The sequence below is a fragment of the Cyrtonyx montezumae genome, unplaced genomic scaffold, assembly GCF_038088225.1.
Source record: "Cyrtonyx montezumae isolate F1298 unplaced genomic scaffold, pur_monq_1.0 scaffold_20, whole genome shotgun sequence".
Classification (NCBI taxonomy): domain Eukaryota; kingdom Metazoa; phylum Chordata; class Aves; order Galliformes; family Odontophoridae; genus Cyrtonyx; species Cyrtonyx montezumae.
In genome coordinates this window covers 142,431-160,726 of record NW_027071937.1, presented here as the reverse complement: position 1 = coordinate 160,726, position 18,296 = coordinate 142,431, and the positions used below count along the sequence as shown (strand labels likewise).

At 36.7% G+C, this 18,296-nt stretch overlaps 2 protein-coding genes across 7 annotated transcripts in view; one reads left to right on the top strand and one right to left on the bottom strand.

The window, feature by feature from the left end:
• RALGPS1 (Ral GEF with PH domain and SH3 binding motif 1) overlaps positions 1-18,296 on the top strand; it is a 74,463-nt gene that overhangs the window by 17,045 nt on the left and 39,122 nt on the right. The gene's annotated exons all lie outside the window — the stretch shown is intronic.
• ANGPTL2 (angiopoietin like 2) lies at positions 893-17,091 on the bottom strand. The gene is made up of 5 exons (XM_065737334.1): positions 16,597-17,091; positions 9,398-10,254; positions 3,379-3,572; positions 2,919-3,189; positions 893-2,491 (listed from the first exon to the last, which is right to left on the bottom strand). The coding sequence occupies exons 2-5, from the start codon at positions 10,203-10,205 to the stop codon at positions 2,292-2,294; spliced, it is 1,473 nt and encodes a 490-aa protein (XP_065593406.1). The 5' UTR covers positions 10,206-10,254; positions 16,597-17,091; the 3' UTR covers positions 893-2,291.

The window sequence follows — 18,296 nt, the reverse complement described above, 5'->3', positions numbered from 1 at the left end:
TGTAGTTGCTTTGTGTCAGTTTCTTGTAAATATGTTGAAGTGAGAAACTGCAATGCCCCTTTACATGATTGACTTGTATTTTCAGTAACTCCCTCTTATTCTTCACGTAGACACAAAGTATCGTTACTTCCTTTCCTGCTCTTTTAACTTTCGGTTCCTGCATACTACTGAACTGTGCCAGCGTTTCTGAAGAGCCCCCCAAAAGTACAGATTCCTGTTAAACAAAGCTATTCATTGTACTCTGGAATGTCTTCAAAATACTGTTGGCTGTTGGTTTTTTTTTTGTTTGCTTTTAAAATAAGAAGTCAGTATCTGAAATACTTAATGATGTATTTTGAAAGCTATTACATACTGTAACTGAAACAATAAGATAATTCACAGTAATTATTTTCTAGCACCCAAGAAAAGGCAAATAAAACTCTACAGAAGCTGCATATTGCAGGGAATGGCTTTAATTTAAAAGAGAGATTTGATTACTTAGTGTGCAAAAATCTTTTACTGTGAAGGTGAACAAACTGCCTGGAGTTGTTGATGCCCTGTTCCTGGAGGTGCCCATGACCAGACTTGGTTGGGACCCTTCACAGCCTGATCTGTTGGGTCAGTAGGTGCGTGTAATGTTTCTTTTCAAAAGGTTGATTGTTTTCCAAAGTCTAATAGATAAACCAGTGGGAGATAAAGCTTGAAGATTCTATACCTTGGGATGTCTGGAAAATCAGTGTTTTCTTTCTTAGCTAGAAGTCACTTTACTTTTTTGCCATATTTAGATACTTCATGCATTAATAATAGCTGCATTGCGGAGTTGATGTGAATCATGAGGCAGAATTGTGTGAAATTAAGCAATTACAGTTTCCTGTGAGTAACCTGAACTAAAACAAGATGAAATCTGAGCATGTCAAAATAACATCTGTTGCTTTATTAAAGGATTACAGTATTACAGGGGTAATCTTAGTTATTAAAAACCCTACTTTCAGTTATATACAACATATGCTACTTCACGCTTCAGTTGAATGCACATCATATCTTTGTAGAGAAGTGATGAGGTAATGAGGGAAAAGATGTGCAAACAAACACACTTAGTGTCTTGCAGGCTTACTAAAAGATGTAAGAGGAAAAGTGAAAGTCTGTGTGTTCCTTATCTTGCATTTTTCATGGTAGTTTCTATTTTGAAAGGGGCGTCATAACTATCTTTTAGAAACCTGCCACAGAAGAATATTAGAATTATACCAGTCCGTATGTTGTAGTTGTGACTGAACTCTAAATATACATGAGTAAATCTGTGTAATAATTTGACATCAATATAGTTGTGAAATGTGGCAAATAACTGCTCTTGGCTGCAGATAACTGTTTTTATATAACATTTATCTACTGACTAAAAATATTAAATAGCTTATATATAGGTATCCATCATTTGCCTGCAAAGTTGGATAGTCCCTTTAATTTATATCCAGCCATTTCTGATTATGGAGCCTATACAGCAGGTAATGACTGAAGTCAGGTGCAAAATATTGTCACAGTTGTAGAGCATAGTATAAAAAATTGGCTATATAGCATGTTATATCCATAGTAAATCTGGATTCATTTCCTTGTGCAGTTCATTTTGGTAAGAAAAATCATTAAAGTTTTTCATCTAAAATACTTGAATCAAATGTGAATTCTGATGTATAGGAGCAGATTATTAAAATGCTCAAAGTGAAGGGAAAGACTGGATTTATCACAATAATAATGATTTGGATATCTGCTCATGAATTCAAGTTATATAGTACTAATTTTATTCATGTAAATTAACAAAGATTAAATTAGAATAATCACACTAATGTACATATACCAGCTACGTAGTTCAAAGGATGTGGTTTCCTGTGTCAAGTAATTGCTCATCATAATAATAAAACTCTAACTGTACAGTTTGTAAATTGAGAATATTTATACATAATAAGACATTCAAAAATATTCAAATGTTGTGGCAGTATTTTTACCATCCAAATTTAATTTACAGGGAACAAGAAACAGAAAATTTATCTACAGTCCATCTCAAATGTCAATTCTGAGAGGCTTAATATAATAACTTTTAGTATAAAGAGGTGTTCTGAATGCTGTGTCACTTCCTTTTTTCTTCAGCTTTTATTTTCCTGGAATGATGCTTGAAAACACAATATACAGGCCCTCACATCTTAGCATTAAATGTACAATATCTTACATTCCTTATTTCTGAAAAGATAATTCCAGGTAATAAAAGTAGAGCTTTACATGTTTTTTAGAACAGAACAAGAAAGATAGCCAAGAGAAAAATTATTTCAGTGGAAAGTGTTGGGGTTAGGTCTTATCATCATAACAACTTTCTTCAGAGAATATGATCCCCCCCGGAATTCAGCCCAGTAAACACCATCCTGATATCGACTGCGGTAGTGTCCACCACGATACCAAACTCCATTGAGATTTGAATGAGCACATGCGTTGTACCACCATCCTCCCTTTTGGTAATGTGCACAATTACCTGTAAAAGAAAGCTCAATTTCAGTCTCGGAAACAAAAATCTTATAGCAAGGAGGAAAGCTTAACACAAAGCACATCTTTTTTAACTGTGGATTTATTAATGTCTAAATGCTGTGCACTGTGAGGTCAGCTGAGCCTTCTTCAAGAACCATGTTCTACAGGCAGACTTGCTAGTGCTCCTCTCCTTTGCTGGGAAATCTGTTGCATTTTTGTCTCAAATAACTCTCGTAATATGTTTTACAGACCCTTATTTATTGCAAATAATTATTTGTGACAATGTTTAATTCAGTCAGTACATGTAAGAGTTGGTTGACACATGTTTGTGCTTCATAAGTTAACAACTGACAACTCTTAAAATCAGAATTTCATTTTTATCCTTTGTGTACAGCCACAGTTTATTATGCAAGAGACCAAAAGGGACCTTGTACCTGTGTATACGTCGTGGTCTCGGTCCAACGTGGTGAACTGTTTACCATTGTGCCAAGTGAAAGAGTCTCCTGCATTGCCGTTGTAGCGTCCCAATCTCAGCTTGTAATACTCGCTTTCTGGCTCCAGTCTGAAGCTAGCATACTCAGCAAATACTTTTCGACCTGACCAGTCTTCCATTGTTATAAGCAGTTTGTAGTTGCCTTGATTTGTTAACCAATAAATATTTTCTAAGCCGAGCCAATATTCTCCATCTATGTTACCAAATCCTTGCTATAAGGGAATCAAGAGAAGCATGTTAGTATTGTGCATGCTCTACTGGTAAATCTGAATGTTTTCTTAAGTAGACAGCAAGCTCCTTTTTAAGCAAGCTGTTGGCCAGACTCTTGAACCCATCTTTTAAATTACTGATAAACTAATTTTTAGAGAGTAGAAGACATTAAACTGCTCACTTGTCCTAACCTTGTATGTCTCCCAGTTTCTGAAAAAGTTGACAGAACCATCCAGCCGTCTTTGAATAACTGTCCAGCCACCAGGGTCATGCCGTTGATCACACCAGACCTGCATAAGTCGGTTTGTGTTTTCTGGTTTTACAAGATAGATGGAGCTTGTATCATGGCCATCTTCTAATGCTTGAAGACAATCCCTCCAGGGTCCTGTGTCAAAACAGTAAGAGTCTGCAGTCAAAACATCAGTGAGTGTAACTTAAATACAGAGCAGTATTTGAATTGTTAGCATTTTTCCATATGTTTTAGAGTATATTTCCTTCTGCTAAATAGCACAGTTGGTTGGGTTTTTTTGGTTTGTTTGTTTTGTCTTATTGAAGCAATTTTTTGTCTTATTCATTGTAACATTATTGCTGGAACATTTCACAATGAATTACTGATGCAGGTAGATTTTTAAGGCAGCTGAGGTCTAATAACATTGATTATGTTTTCCAAGAAACTAAATAGGAATTACTCTGCAGAGTGTTCTCATTTTCCAGGAAAAGGCATTTTTGTTTCCTTGAGTTTAGCAGATTCCAGGGCATAGTCTTCTTGAAAATGTTCTTTACTAATGAATTTTTTTTTTCAGTGGGAGGATATTAATGTGGAATCAAACCAGGATTGAGAAATTTAGATATAAACAACTTGGTGGTCCATGCTGATAACTGCAGATGGACCCTCCCATCTATTTTGCTGCTGTGCTTACATTTGCCAAGCCGAAGAGTGAAGTCAGCAGAAATCCTCATGATTAGAGACTCTTTGATTTTTGTATGCTAAAGGAGGAAGGATTGTCAGGTTTCTCCTCTGAGCAGTCATTGTGAATCATACATTGCTGTTCAAAGTATCTTCCTTTTAATTTTTTTCATTGTCCAGCACTGAAAATGATAGGACTACCCTTGTACTTAGTAAATGAGGTAGTAATAAATGAGTTTCATAGAACTGTCAGTGTTTTCTGTTGCTTGGTTTGTTTGTATTCTTAACTAAATCAAGTCAGTGTACCAGGAGACAATCCAGATTTTTGGGTTTTTTGTCTGTGGCAATACTGTGTTCTTGTTTCCTCTGTCATATTCACAGGCTGCAATTAGAGTACTGATACTAAGCTCATTCTCCATTTCTGTTACGGCTAACTGTTCAGATTTCTGGAAATGCTTATGTAGATACAGTATTCTGGGTCACAGAGGAAGAAGGAAGTAGATCTAATGAATGCTGGTAATTTATATTGCTCTTGTTTATCACTTTTAGTCAGTCCTTCTGCTACTGAAATGTTAAAAATCAGATTTGGTTTTTTTTTGCCTCTGTGTCTTTATATTTAACTTAACAGAGTATGTTATTTTCAAATTTGGTGAGGCTCTGGTACAGGCTGCCTAGAGAAGCTGTGGATGCTCTATCCCTGTAGTTGTAGGCCACGCTGGATGGGGCCCTGGGCAGCCTGACAGAGGGTCTTGGGCAACCCAAGGGATGTGGGGTTGGAACTGGATCAGCTTTAAGGTCCCGTCCAACCCAGATCATTATATGATTTCATCCTGATGAGTTTTGTAAACTTTTAGCTGAACCAAGCAAGTCTAAGGAACAGTTTTTCCTAGACAGGCTATTGAAATAATACTTGAAATTCATATTTTGCTTAGTAGAATACTTAGTAAAATACAACTGCTAGAAATTTTGAACAATTTCTAGTGTTAATGTTAGGGTAACTTACTGCCTATTCACCGATTCTTCTATATAATTTCTCATTATTGTGTACTTATTCAGTATTTTGCTCTTTTCAGCATGAGTGGGAAATGAACACAAATAAGAATGTGAACAATTTAGTTTAGAAGCTCCAATTCTTCTACTTAGAATCAAAACCAAGTTGTTTATTTTTTTTATTTTTCCCCCTATTTAAAATACTTATGTTTTTAAGTATTTTTTGTAGATTTTTAAAAATATTTTGCTTATCCATGGAGTTGGGTAAATTTGTTTTATTTCAAATGATGGAAGTGTGTACTTATTTACATATTACTTTACCAATTATTTCCTTGTGGGAAATACTGAGACAGAAGAAACAGATATTGCCTTTATACGGGGGAGGGAAAAAGAAGCAATTGTATAAAAATCTCACTATATACACGCTATATACTTGTTTTTCCTGAAAAACAGGAATGATCTTAGCTTCACTTGAAACAGAGTCATAGAATTACCAAGGTTGGAAAAGACCTACGAGATCATCCAGTCCAACCTTTCACCTATCACTAACAGTTCTCTCTAAACCTCATCTCTCAACACAGTGTCTAAATATTTCTTGAACACCATCAGAGTTGGTGACTCCACCACCTCCCTGGGTGGCCCATTTCAGCACCTAACCACTCTTTTGGAGAAGTATTTCATAACATCCAGTATGAATCTCACTTGGCGCAACTTGAAGCCATTCCCTCTGGTCCTAAAAATAGTAAATACTGAGAGAATCAATTAAGTCACTTCAGGGGAGTAAAGTGAACCTTTAAGATGTAGTACATTTGTAATGAATGAGTCTTCTCAGCAGACAACACATTTAATATCAGAAATACTTTTCGGTGGATGTGTAGGATGGAGATATAGCTGTGTAATGAGACTGTGCATTTATATTACATGAAGACCGTACTAGTTTTTGATAACTGAGAAGTCTGATATCTTCAGTGTAGCTTTGGACTTTCACCCATCTATGCACGGAAATGAAAGCTGTCCTAAGGAAAGCTGAAGAATGTGAAATAAGTGTTAAAAAATAGTTTGTAGGTAATTTTTCTAACTCCGCATAATTACTTAAGCCAGCCATGTTATTTTCTTTTGCATCTCCTTAATTTTTCTCTTCTGTAGTCAATTAATTGTTTGGATAGTACTCATTTGGATGAATGCTCTTTTGGCAGTTAAATTGCTTGTTACTTTTGCATTATTTAATTATCTGAGACACCTACAATTTAATTATTAATGACAGTATAAATTATACTGTAAGTATTAACTCCCAGGTAACACCTACCTAACAATGAAAAGTAGATTCTGAAGACAAAATTTGTATTCTCGAAATAATTTTATATTAAAATGGACAGAAAAGTTTCTCTAATCGTACTTTATTCCTTGATTTTAACTGGAATAATTAAACTGCTAAACATTTTTTGCTATTTTTTCATATGCTTTTCTAATACACGTTTTAAAAATAAAAATAAAAAGCAGAGTTGTATGACTTAAGACATATCTTAAGGATGAAATACAATTTTTTTTGCTCAATATTCCTGAGCTGAAAGTGTTCTACTAAATTAGAGTTCCATCTTATTCTACTTCACACTATCTTCAGTTGGCATATAGTGTTTTACAAAATGAGTTGTTATATTTCAAGCTTTTAAAAATATCTGCCTTTGTTAGGGCTCAGTAGTCATATGTCATGCTTAATAGAGAACTGGAAGCTTGGATTTGTATTGCTTTTAGTTAATCTAAAATCATTAATAGAAATTAAAAGAGAATGTGAGATTTGTTTAAAAAAACCTGAGAATTAACTCAGGAATAAAAATCTGACTTTCTGTGCAGGTTATGTACATAACTAACTTAGATATTGTGTATTTTTTTTTCTATTTACTGCCCATCTCTTCCAGTGAGTTCCTTTCCAGAATACTACATTTTTTTCATTATATTTTTAAGGGCATTTGACATGGATGTGTGTTCAGATACTTATTATCTAAAACAGTCCAGAATACTTAAAGTACTTTTTAGTGAGTGATTTTGCTTTGTAATGAGACATCTACAGAATTTTGAACTGTATTTCTTATGTCTTGATAGAAGAACATCTTCAGCATGCTTTTTTGCCCCAAATTGTTATGTAATCCCAACTGATCTTAGAAGAAAGGAAATTTATGCCACTATCCATCTCTTCATTCCTTTATCTGTGCTGTATAGATTGTGCTTTTTGTACTTGTAAAATTATAGTTGTCTTCTAATTTTGCATCTGCCATTTTATGCGTTTTCTGCATGCTTGATATAGTTTTTCAAGTACTTGCACTTTTCCTTCAAATTAACCCCTTCTGCCTTAATTTTTTTCTGTTAAAATAGTCAAAGCTCTAAAAGGAGTTCAGACCAAAATAATGAATGTTAGTGGATTTATTATGTGGATGATTAACAAAGCTATTACAGTACATAGCTGTTCATAGGAATTTTCAGTTCTTGTGTTCCATTTAACAATCAGTTCTAGCCTGGTAAATAAATGTCATGTTGCCTGTAGATTTTTATTGTACGATAAAATGCGTTTCTTGCTAATTATTTCAAGTTATTTCCAACTGTCTGTTTATCTGCTGGGAGAAGAGTGTACCAGGTTAAAAATAAAAAAATAAAACAAGATTTTGGAATTTGTTGGCAACAGCTTTTTAATAGATACATAAAATGGGAAATAGAAAAAAGAAAGTGCAGGCTTTACTGGGTATGCCCTACCAGGCAGGAATGAACTGGCTGAAAATTTGAAATGGAAAGAAGAGTGGGCAATCTTTGATCATGACATAAGGGAGCCTGAAATTCTTAACAAACTACATACAGTAGAAAAGTAAACAAAGAAAATGAGTGCAAATACATCAAACTTCAGCAAGTTCAGAAGAGTGCACAGAGAAAAATTACTTAGAAAATTTGAAGACTTTAGAAGTTCATTAAGCAGTATCTGTTGAGGACACTACAGCTGACTTTTTTCTGTTGTAGAAGCTCAAGGTATGTAGAAGCTCAAAATGGTAAAACTGATGTGATCCGCTAGATCATTAACTTTCTAGTAGCTTTGAAAACAGAAGAAGGCTCAGAGGAGATGCTAGGATGATTGCTGATATGCAGTATAAAGTTTAAGATCAAGGGAAAAGACTGATCTGTGATGAAGATGATTGTTAACAGATTAAAATTAAATGATACTTAGTGCCTTCCATTTTACTTTAGTTTTTGTTGTACAGGTCACAAAGGGTTAGATGTTTCATAGAACTGAGGAGCTTTAGCAAAGGCTGAGAACTTGAGAAGTACAAAAAGGACTGGATAAAATGTATGCTGTGGTTTTTATTTTCAGTGACTGGACAGTTGTGGTGTGGTTTTTGTTCGTGTGATGTTGTTCATGGCTTGGCTTTCCCCCCCTTTTGTTTGTTTTTCCAAATGCCTATAGAGAACTGGATGAAGCATCGTACTGGGTATTAATAGTGGGGAGGGGCTTTGAGATGTGTTTGGAGAATGGAAAACATTCTGGATGATGAGAATATATTACGTGTTTCTTGCCCACCAAGATTCAGTTTGAATCTGAATACCAAATGTGACTTGAATTCAGACTGAAGTCTATAAGTTTTGCTTAACTTTCCAAGTTCAATGTAATCTCTTAGACTGTTCCATTCTCTTATCCACCTACTCATATTTTCCACTTTCCATTCCCTAATAAAAGTTTTGGAAACAAATCAAACTCATGCTATTAGCATAAGTTTAGGAAAGTCAGGCTTTAACAATCTTGAAATACGGAGCTTGTTGTATTGTGTAGCTAGAACTCTGCCTAAACAATCTTGTGCAAAAAGAAACAGTAATTGAGATACCCTAGATGATTATCAGTTACATTCACTTTTTAACAGCGTCAATTTCTGGGGCATCCTGTCATATGTTAGCATATTTTTTTTATCATGTTTAATAACCTTAACTGATGATAACATATGAGTAGCATAATGACTGGAGAAGTTCTGAATGACTAGTGAAATTTTCATGCTTAAAGGAAGCAGATTAGAACTTTGTGGCAAAAAGCGTTGAAGTACTTTAATTATCTAGTAGCAACCAGAAGTCTGGTGGTACATGAAAGTGAAATTCCAGTTATACTGCTACATTTTGGGGTTTAAGTTCTCCCAAAGGGCTTTTGCCATTTGTATGGCTGGTACAGCCAGCTCAATTTATGCAGACAGTGTCAGGTCTTAAAATCTCAGTTCAAAATCATTTATTTTGCTAAATGTTTCCTACTCCTTATAAATTAGTGTAGACATATTAATAACATTACTTACCAGATGGTTTATCGGTTGAAGTGGGAATACTAGTAACTGCAGGCATGGTTGGTAAGGTAGGTGGCAGAACCTTTAAGTTCTGATCACTCTGAATCTCATTAGTAGATATCTGGTTAATCATGCGATTGTAAGTAGGAGGCTGATACGCTTTGCTTGGTGGTTGTGGAGTTTGTGGCAGAGGCTTTATGGATGGCGTTCTTTGACAGTATTCTTCCAGCTGGGTAATTATTATTGACTGATTATTTGCAATTGACATCAAATGTTGATACTTGTATTCTAAGTCTTTGTATTTGTTTGCAAGCTGTAGCATGTCTGCAGTTTGATTCAGAATCTTATTCTCAAGTTGGGAAAGTTCCAAGGCATTGTCCCGTTTCCGGATAATTTCATGTAATAACTGCATATAGAGTTGTGTGACACGAGAGTTCATATTTCTGCTCTCTTTTCTTAATAGCTTGACCTCATTAACAATCCCACCATCTACTTCTACCAGTTGCTGGAGTGTTTCTATTTGTCTCTTTTGTTTAAGAAGTTCATTGTTAAGTAACTGTATTTCTTGTTTATTTACCCTGTTTTCAAGTAGAACCTCAGGTTCCTTAGAATTAACACAAATGGCACCGGTCACTCTCTGTTGAGGTACAATAAAGGTGTAAGTGCATTTGTCCTGTGGGTCACTGGAGCGCTTGTATCTGTTCATGTAAATGAATTCTTGTTCTCTTTCCTCATCATTGCCTTCAAATTCCTGTGTTTTGCTTGCAGCAGTTCCTACAGCTGCTATAAGCACTAAACATACGAATCTTCTTGTCATCATGATCCTTTGTTTCCGGTCAAATATTCTTCTGCAAAGAACTTCATAAAATCTGTTTTAAAGTAAATTTAATGTAAGTAACAAATTGGAAATCAGTCCAAGCTTTTATAAAAACAAAACAATCTGTTCTGTAACTTAACATGCAGTATAATATTACGTAATAATTAATTTGACTACGAACAAATGAGGTAATTTTCTTGTCCAGTGTGAGTTCACCTCAGCTAGCGGGGATATCATCAGCAATGAGCTGTATCATGCTGTTGTCACAGCTGTGACAGTTAATAGTTGCCAGTTCATCTAAAGCCTTAAAAGAACCACAAAACATTGTTTGAAATACCAGTCTCTGAAGAGTCCTTTGGAAGTAAGGAGCACCACAGAAGGAAATAGGGTTGGTTAAGCATGACCTGCCTTTCATGAACCCATGCTGGCTCGGCCTGATCCCCAGGTTGTCCTGCATGTGCTGTGTGATCTCACTTAAGATGATCTGTTCTTTCCCTGACACTGAGGTCAGGCTACTAGGCCTGTTGTTCTCCAGATCCTCCTTATAACCCTTCTTGTATATGTATATATAAACTGATTTTCTTAATTAAAAAAATCAAATGCAGGGCTATTTCAGTTTCTAAATCCTTCTTTGTACTTTTTAGAAACTAGGTGGTGTTACAAACATGATTTTCTTTTTGCACAAAATAACCATTCAGTGTTTAAATAACTGTCACTTTACTGCTTGATCATCTTTAGTACAATTAGATTTTATTAAAGTTATATGACAGCATAATAGTAAGAGCAATGAGAAATTTGGTAGCTGAGCGCCACTAGCACGTATAGCTAAAGGGATAGAAGATGTGATGAATGAGGAGCAGCTGAGCAAGACAGGTTTGTTTAGCCTCCAGTAGAGAAAATGGAAATGTCTCACTGCTGTTTAAGGGGTGTTTGTAGAGAAGATGGGTTCTTTTCAGAAGTGCACAGTGAAAAGTACAAAGCCCAGTGGATACAAATTGCCTCGGGAAAATTTTATTTTGGATTTCAGTGTTTTGTAAAGAGAGTGACTAAGGACTGAAATGATCATCCAAAGAGAGAATGGAATCTCTACCCTGGAAATGTGAGTTTTTGGTTAAGGCAAGGCTCTGAGAAACCTGATCTAATGTTGAAGTTAGCCTTACTTTTTAAGGAGTGCGTGAAGTCCCATCCAATTTGAATTTCCATGCATTTCTAGGCAGGTGCAGACTTTTAAGTAATTTTTTTTCTAGTTCCAATATAATGACTGATACGCTGGCTTAATTAATTACTCATACTCAGAAGAGAGATGGTTGTTAGTTACATTTTTCTGTTTAAATAAACCAGAGAAACCATAGAAGTTTCTGTAAAAAGCTTCAAACGTAACCAGGATTAATTATTCTGATAGATTTCAGAAATATATTTTTACGATTTTATATTTTTATATTTCTTACAGAGATTGGAATAAGCTCATTTTAATGCTGCAAACAGGTATTCTACTTTACAGAAGTTGTCAAGAATTTTGAAGACTGTCAGACAAATGTTTTGGGTCAATGTGGTTTTATTAGGTAAAGGGATGTTATTTGGCACCTTGGAACATAGGGAGTATAAATTCACCCCAGACAGCTTTGACTTGCATAGTCAGCATTTGCACAGCAAGTCGCACTTAGAAACTCTGGCATTTTTCCAGGCCTTGTATTTCTATACAAATGGTCTGTTATTACAAATGTCTCTAGCATAGCAGGTGTAAATTGGGCTTTCTTTCAGTGTTTGAACTGAAATACCTTTCTTTCCATCAGAAAATGTAACTGTTCTGACCTGCTGAAAGAGCTTTTGGTTTTTTTCCTCAGTTTACTTGGGTCTGTTTTACAGCTTCTCACACCCTTATTCAAGCATATGATTTAGGACATACATTCTTTTCCAGGTTGAATAAATTAAAACAGCTTGGGTTTTCTCCATTTTTCTTTCTTTTCTTAAGAATTGTTTAAGAAAAAAATGGAATACAGTTAATTTGCCTGATCTTAACATTTCAAAAATTTTTCAAAATGAAGAAGATAACCATCAGTGAATGACATCAGCACGATCACACCATGCTAAAATGCTTCTCTCTTTCTTGATCTTGTCTGCATGTCACCTTTTCTAAGGTGCTCTTCCTATAAAAGAAAATGTTGGAAGTACATTTGTAAAAGTGCTCCTTTACAGACAGGAAATGGAAACAGGAAATGTTCTGTTTTCAGGTGTCTTTTTCCCAGCAGACAGTTTATGAAACAATGTTATGTCTTTCATTGTTTCTAGTTGTTGATTTGGAAAAAAGTTCAGAATGAAGCCTCTTTGTTCCATACTGCAGTAGGCTACATCAGGTAAGTAGTATTTCTGTAGTTGGATCTAACAAACTTCATAATTAACGTGCTTGTTTTACAAAATTCTGAATGATGGGTCTTTTAGGGAGGAGAAAAAAAGCTTGCTAGTGTTAGTGGGGACTCTAGTGAGATAAGCACTTTTAAGAAAGGTTTTCATGTTTTTGAGATGCTTCCTCTTCTTTTCTGAGACTGAAATTCAGAGCACATCAGAATTTCCTTCTCACAAGAGAGAATCATCTTACCTATTACATGTCTAGCACACTAGCTTTCTATTTTTTCCTGTTGTACTTATGCCAAGTAGTTGCTTGTACTCTTTGTCCTTAGCTAGTGCTGCTTCTTGCTAATAATTCATTTCTTCCTGTTTTTCTGGCTAAGCCCCCCATCTCTCTCTCTGCTCTTCCTATCAGCCCTTCTGCACTGGACTGGGAGGGATCTGTATTACTGGCACCACGTACATCACCAGTGCAAAATCCCTCTTAGGTATGTGCTGATTTTCAACTCTGCCGTTGCACAAGAAGACATTATGTAAAGGCAAACATGAAGGTTTTGGTGCTGTATGGGGACTGCTGAGTCACAGCCTGAACCATTGATTGAGCACCTGAAGGGAAGGCCTGGTCAGCCCTGGGAGCACAGGTAAAGGCAATTCACCTGTGTGACCAAAAGGGGTGCAGCCTGGCTCTTAGACCTCATTTAAGGGTTGACTGCCACTAAGGAAGGATCTCTTGTTGGAGATCCCTCCTTTTGGAGTTCTTTCCCTGTGAACCTAGATCCTCAGAGATGAGTAAGCATTTGTTTTTCCTTCCTTTTGTAACATCTTGTTTGTGCCGGTCCCTTTGCCTTTACAGGTGCAAATTTTCTTCGCTGGAAATGTTTTTCTCTTATCAGAACTTATCCAGCAAACAAACATACAAATAAAAACAGGAGAAGTGAAAGAATCACTTTGAAGAAACGGATGTGCAATTTTAACTAATAATGAAATAGCGCTTCAAGTTCTTGTATGTTTTCTAAATAGAAGTAATTTCATGTTTAGATTCTGGCAGTTCAGTAGTTGTGTCCTCCTCAAAATGTTTAAGGAGAGTTGAGTGGATACACTGTCAAACTCCTAGTGCAGATGCAGCTAAGATTAGTTTTGTGGATACTTACTGTACTTGGAAGTATTTATTGCTCTACTCAGATGGGAATTCTTTGTTTTTTGACTATATAATTGCATCTGTACAAAAACTTATGGCAGCACTACTGAATGGGTTGTTAACTAGGAGCTAAGGTTTCAGGCTGTAAACCAAATGTTGGCCTGTTTATGTATATAACTGAAAGGAGCTAATAAAGTTTTCGTTTGCTCATTCATTGTTTGTTCAACTGAGGATATTCCTTGACTTGCTGAAAAAAGGAAACAAACTTTTTGAAATGGGTATTGAATGCTGCAGTTTTTGATCCTGTTTTGTTTTGCTTTTTCCTGTCTTTTTAATGGAAAATGCAAAATCATCATTTGGCTTTGCTTGAAAATGGTTGCCTGTTCTGTACTCCATCATACAAAAATTTTGGTTTGTCAAAATATATATTACTTCTTGATTTTTATGAATATATTGAAACTTTCAGATGATATTTCAATGAGAGTTAAGTATTTTACCATCTGAAATTAACAGCTGCTTCACATCCTGGACTTCATTACTCCCAAAATGGCAAAGTTAAAAATATTTCCATTTGCAAAGTTTTGCTCTTTGGCAAATGTTCAGAGTTGCTTTTTTTTTTTTTTTTAATCAGCTTACCTTAAAAGAAAATGAAAGGTAGTAAGGTCAACAGTGTGAGAACAATTCACAGGACTTGTACTGCAGACTGAACCACTGAGTGTGTGTGCAAGTTTAAGATGTCAAAGCTGAAAGTACTGATACTTCAGAGCTTTTTAGAAATACCCAGATAGATGGAAAAACATATCTATATGAAACATGACGTGCTATTTGCACACTGCTAGTATTTTCTAAGATTTCCCTGTATGATTGTTTTGGCTCAGAGGAAAGTAAAAAAAAAAAAGTAGCAATTATTCATCTGTATGTAAGATGGGTTTTTGTTCAGCATTAGAACACTGTGACAAAATTCAGTTCTGTGGCCTAATCAGTATTTTTTTTGTGCATTGATCATATTTAATATGCTGAGGCTAGCAGTCATTTGGAGGGCTGGCTTCCCTACACACGCTACGTGCTGTAGGATATTGTGTGTGGTTTCCTCAAGAATTCAGATGAATAAACGAAGGCGTAGTTACAAACAACATAGTATTAGATCTTAAAGCATTTTTGCTTAAGAAGATAAACTATGTGATTTGCTTGTTTGCTGATATGTAGTTTGATATATCTTCATTCTAAAGAAGAAACATGAAAATCTAACAAGTATTTGCTGTTTCTTTAATACTTTTGGTATTGAAAGGGTTTGAAGGATTAAAGTACATTAAACTATCAATTTTTCATGTAGTCTTCATCACTGATGTGATTATTTCATTTCTGTTGTATTTGAAGGAGAAGGGTCTTCCATCAGTACAGTTTTAGTTTAGAATTAACTCCTACACTTTGATTTTTTCGATGAAAATTACTGCTCTGCAAAAAACAGAACACTATTTTTCAGTTTGGTAAAAGGAAATTCACACTGAAAGTACTGCATAGCACTATGCATGCCACGTGTATTAGGAAAAGTTTTAACGTTTCAATGGAAGTATAATAGGGGTAGGAAAGGGCTGACACGTAGTGGCATGTGGTTTCAGTTACAAAAAGGTGATGTAGAAGGAGGCTTGATTGCAAGTTTATTGGGTGGAGTGAGTTTTTGTCACTAGTTACTTGCTTCCATTCTAAGCCGCAATGTGCTTCTGACAGAAACCAGTTAGTTGCTTTAGAAGCTTTCATTGTTAATGCATTCTGTACCTTCCATACCTGATTTTTTTTTTTTTTGTGCATTGAAATTTGTGTTAAAATCCTGGTTCAAAAAACTAGTTCATTATTAAAAGAAGGTTTTTTGCCACTGAGGGGAATGGATGAGTAACAAAATGCTTTAGAATGACAGTGCCTGCCTTGCTGCAGAACTTTTGTTTTGAAATAGTACCAACTGCTGCAGGAAACTTATTAAGATTATATATCCTTTGCTGCCATGGAACTTAGGCAGTTTTTTGACAAAAGAGTAAGGCTGTCTTTAGTTACAAGAAGCACAGATTTTCTTTTGGGATTACCCAGAAGGAATTTTAGTCATATTGTTTGTGGATTGTTCTTTGTGCTTTACTGAAGTTCTGTTCTAGACCTGGAATGGAGTTACTCAGAGCACTGCTTTTGTTATTACTTCCCTTAGCACTGGCCTCATCTTATTTTCACTTAATCCAAACACTAGTGAAAAGTATTCATAGTCCGTACACATATGTGCACAGCCTTAGTACATAATAGCCCTTAAACAGAAATGTGAACCTTTTTGCTCATGAAAAGTAGTTGGGAGTCCACAGTAAATGTTTACATAAAGATACTCATAGATGCTATGTTCTTTTTTAATTTTGTAATTGAAATTTACTCTGTAGACTCTTCAAAGTTCCAGGATCTGTTGTATCTCTTTGATCAGGCATAAATGTGTGAAAGAATGCAGGTTTCATTTTTAATGCAGGCAGTCTGTTAGAAAAGTTGCTGTTGAAATCAGTATGTCCTAAAAAGTTTGCTGAAAGGCATGCAACTTTCATAAGCTTTTGCAGCCAGCCTGAAGCATTAAGCTCAAAGTTGCATGCAGAATTAAATGAGGTAAGATGAATGTCATATTCAGGAAAATAATGGCAATATGGCTTTTCAGTGCTTGGTTTCATAAAATCTCAATTTTATTTCCCCCAACTAAATCTGCATGTGCTTGCTGTCCCAAAAAAGGGAAGAAAATAGCTTTGTTGCTAGTATTATAAAGCAATAAGAAGTGTAATGTCTTTGAAAAGCTTACATTTGCTCATATGCAAACAAATCAGTCTTTGGAAACTCAGCATACAGAAAATCGGTATATTTTAGATTTAACCCATTGGCGCCATGCATTCTTACCCTGCCTCCTTCGTCTTCGTTCTTCCGTCCTTAGTGTGCTTTCATCAAAGCTTATCAGAACTGCTCATCCACAGGAAATGTGGCATCTCACGTGGCTGTTGGCATCATAACTCTTCAGTGACCGTAGCCTGAAGTCTATAGCTGAATAGCTTTGTACGCTGCACTAAAGTTAAATAAGCAAATATCCAGATGTTCTACAAAAATATTCCCTTTGTTTTCTTTTTTAAAGATTTTTCACAGCTCGTCCGTGTGTCTGCACGGTATTACTGCCGAGACGCAGGCTTCTTTTCGGTAGGAGAGAACTCAGCAGTTTAGTTTAAAACCGTGAGTCCATCGTTTCTTGCAAGGCTGAAGCAGCCTTATTTGAACTTCAGTTCCTTTGTGGGAGACTTGCATCTGGGGGGGGGGGGGAAGCACGCAGGAGGCCGACAGGCTCCGGTTGGACGTTCGAGCGTTTCCTCCTCCCACTGGCGCTGGGGATCCGCCGGCGGAAGGCGCGCGGCCTCCACTCCCAGCAGCGGAGGGCCGGGCCCGGGCGCAGTGACCTCAGCGCCCGCCCAGCGCGCTGCGCGGGGCTGCCCGGGGCCGGGCCGGGCGCTGCGGGGCGGCCGCGAGACGGCAGGGCTGTGCCGGCGTGCTGCTCGGGCAGACGTGGGCTTTGCTTTCGTCGCGGTGTTATGTAACCTATAGTATTTCTGTGCGTTTTTCTATACGCAGTTTTCGTAGCTGAAACTTCTGAACCGTGAGTCACGACTGCTTATTCGTGCCGTTAAAAACGGGTGAAAACTCGAGCCAGGCAGGCTGCCCCTGGTTGTGATGTTGCTGTTGGTTAAATAGTGATAATCTCAAGGAAAGTTATTTTTTCCTGTGGTGGTTCACAGTCTTAAGAGGAAATCCCAGAGATGGTCTAAGTCTGGGTTGGTCTTCTAGGTGAAGTGAGATGTTACGATACGTAATTCATAGGACTCATCCCCAAAACGTCGGAGTGTGGGGGATGCTTCCTTCTGCTCATAAGCTTTTTACAAAATATTCTGAGGTAGGGAGAAGTTGCTTCAAAAGTAATACCTTCTGTTTATTTTCATGGAAACTGCAACAATCGATTGATAGAGCACTTTCTCAACTACGAATATTCCTTTTCAGCACAGTCACTGCCATTAGCTTTACACTTTCACCCACAGTGAGCAAGAGCCTGTATGCTGTGCTCGTAAAAATCTGCGCAAGCACAGGTGCTCCACTGCTGCTGTCACCACTGCTGAAACCACCACCCACCCCTCACTCTGCTCACTTCTACTGTTTAATCTCAATGAACATTTGGCAAGTGTCAGTGGATGTCAGTGGGTGCCATTTTTTTTTCCGCATGGAGAAATTCAGTGATGTACCTTTGCTGCGTTCACCCTTCTGTGTCAGACTGCTCCTCTGCTGCCATCTGTCACAGAGCAACAAAATGTAACAGTATTGGTGGGAAGGTTCAAACCCTACTGACATCCACCTCCAATGTCATGGACAGACATGGTGAAACAAGAGGCGTTACTTTTGGAGCAGCCCTTATATTCGGTCTAGTCTCTGACATAGTCCATGCTGATTTTTTCACAGTCTCTTCCTCCTGAACATTGGTAAAAGGGTGGGCAGCAGTGCTGTGTTATTCAGAGTAGCACTGATGTTCTTCGTTTCTGTCTGTTCCTGGGTCGGGAAATAGCATA

Excerpts from the sequence above, each read along its gene's own strand:
- ANGPTL2 (XM_065737334.1), bottom strand. The coding sequence starts at position 10,205 with ATGATGACAAGAAGATTCGTATGTTTAGTGCTTATAGCAGCTGTAGGA. Across the intron at positions 3,573-9,397 it reads TTCAACCGATAAACCATCTG|GACCCTGGAGGGATTGTCTT; the intron begins GTAAGTAATGTT and ends GTTTTGACACAG. Across the intron at positions 3,190-3,378 it reads GAAACTGGGAGACATACAAG|CAAGGATTTGGTAACATAGA; the intron begins GTTAGGACAAGT and ends ATTCCCTTATAG.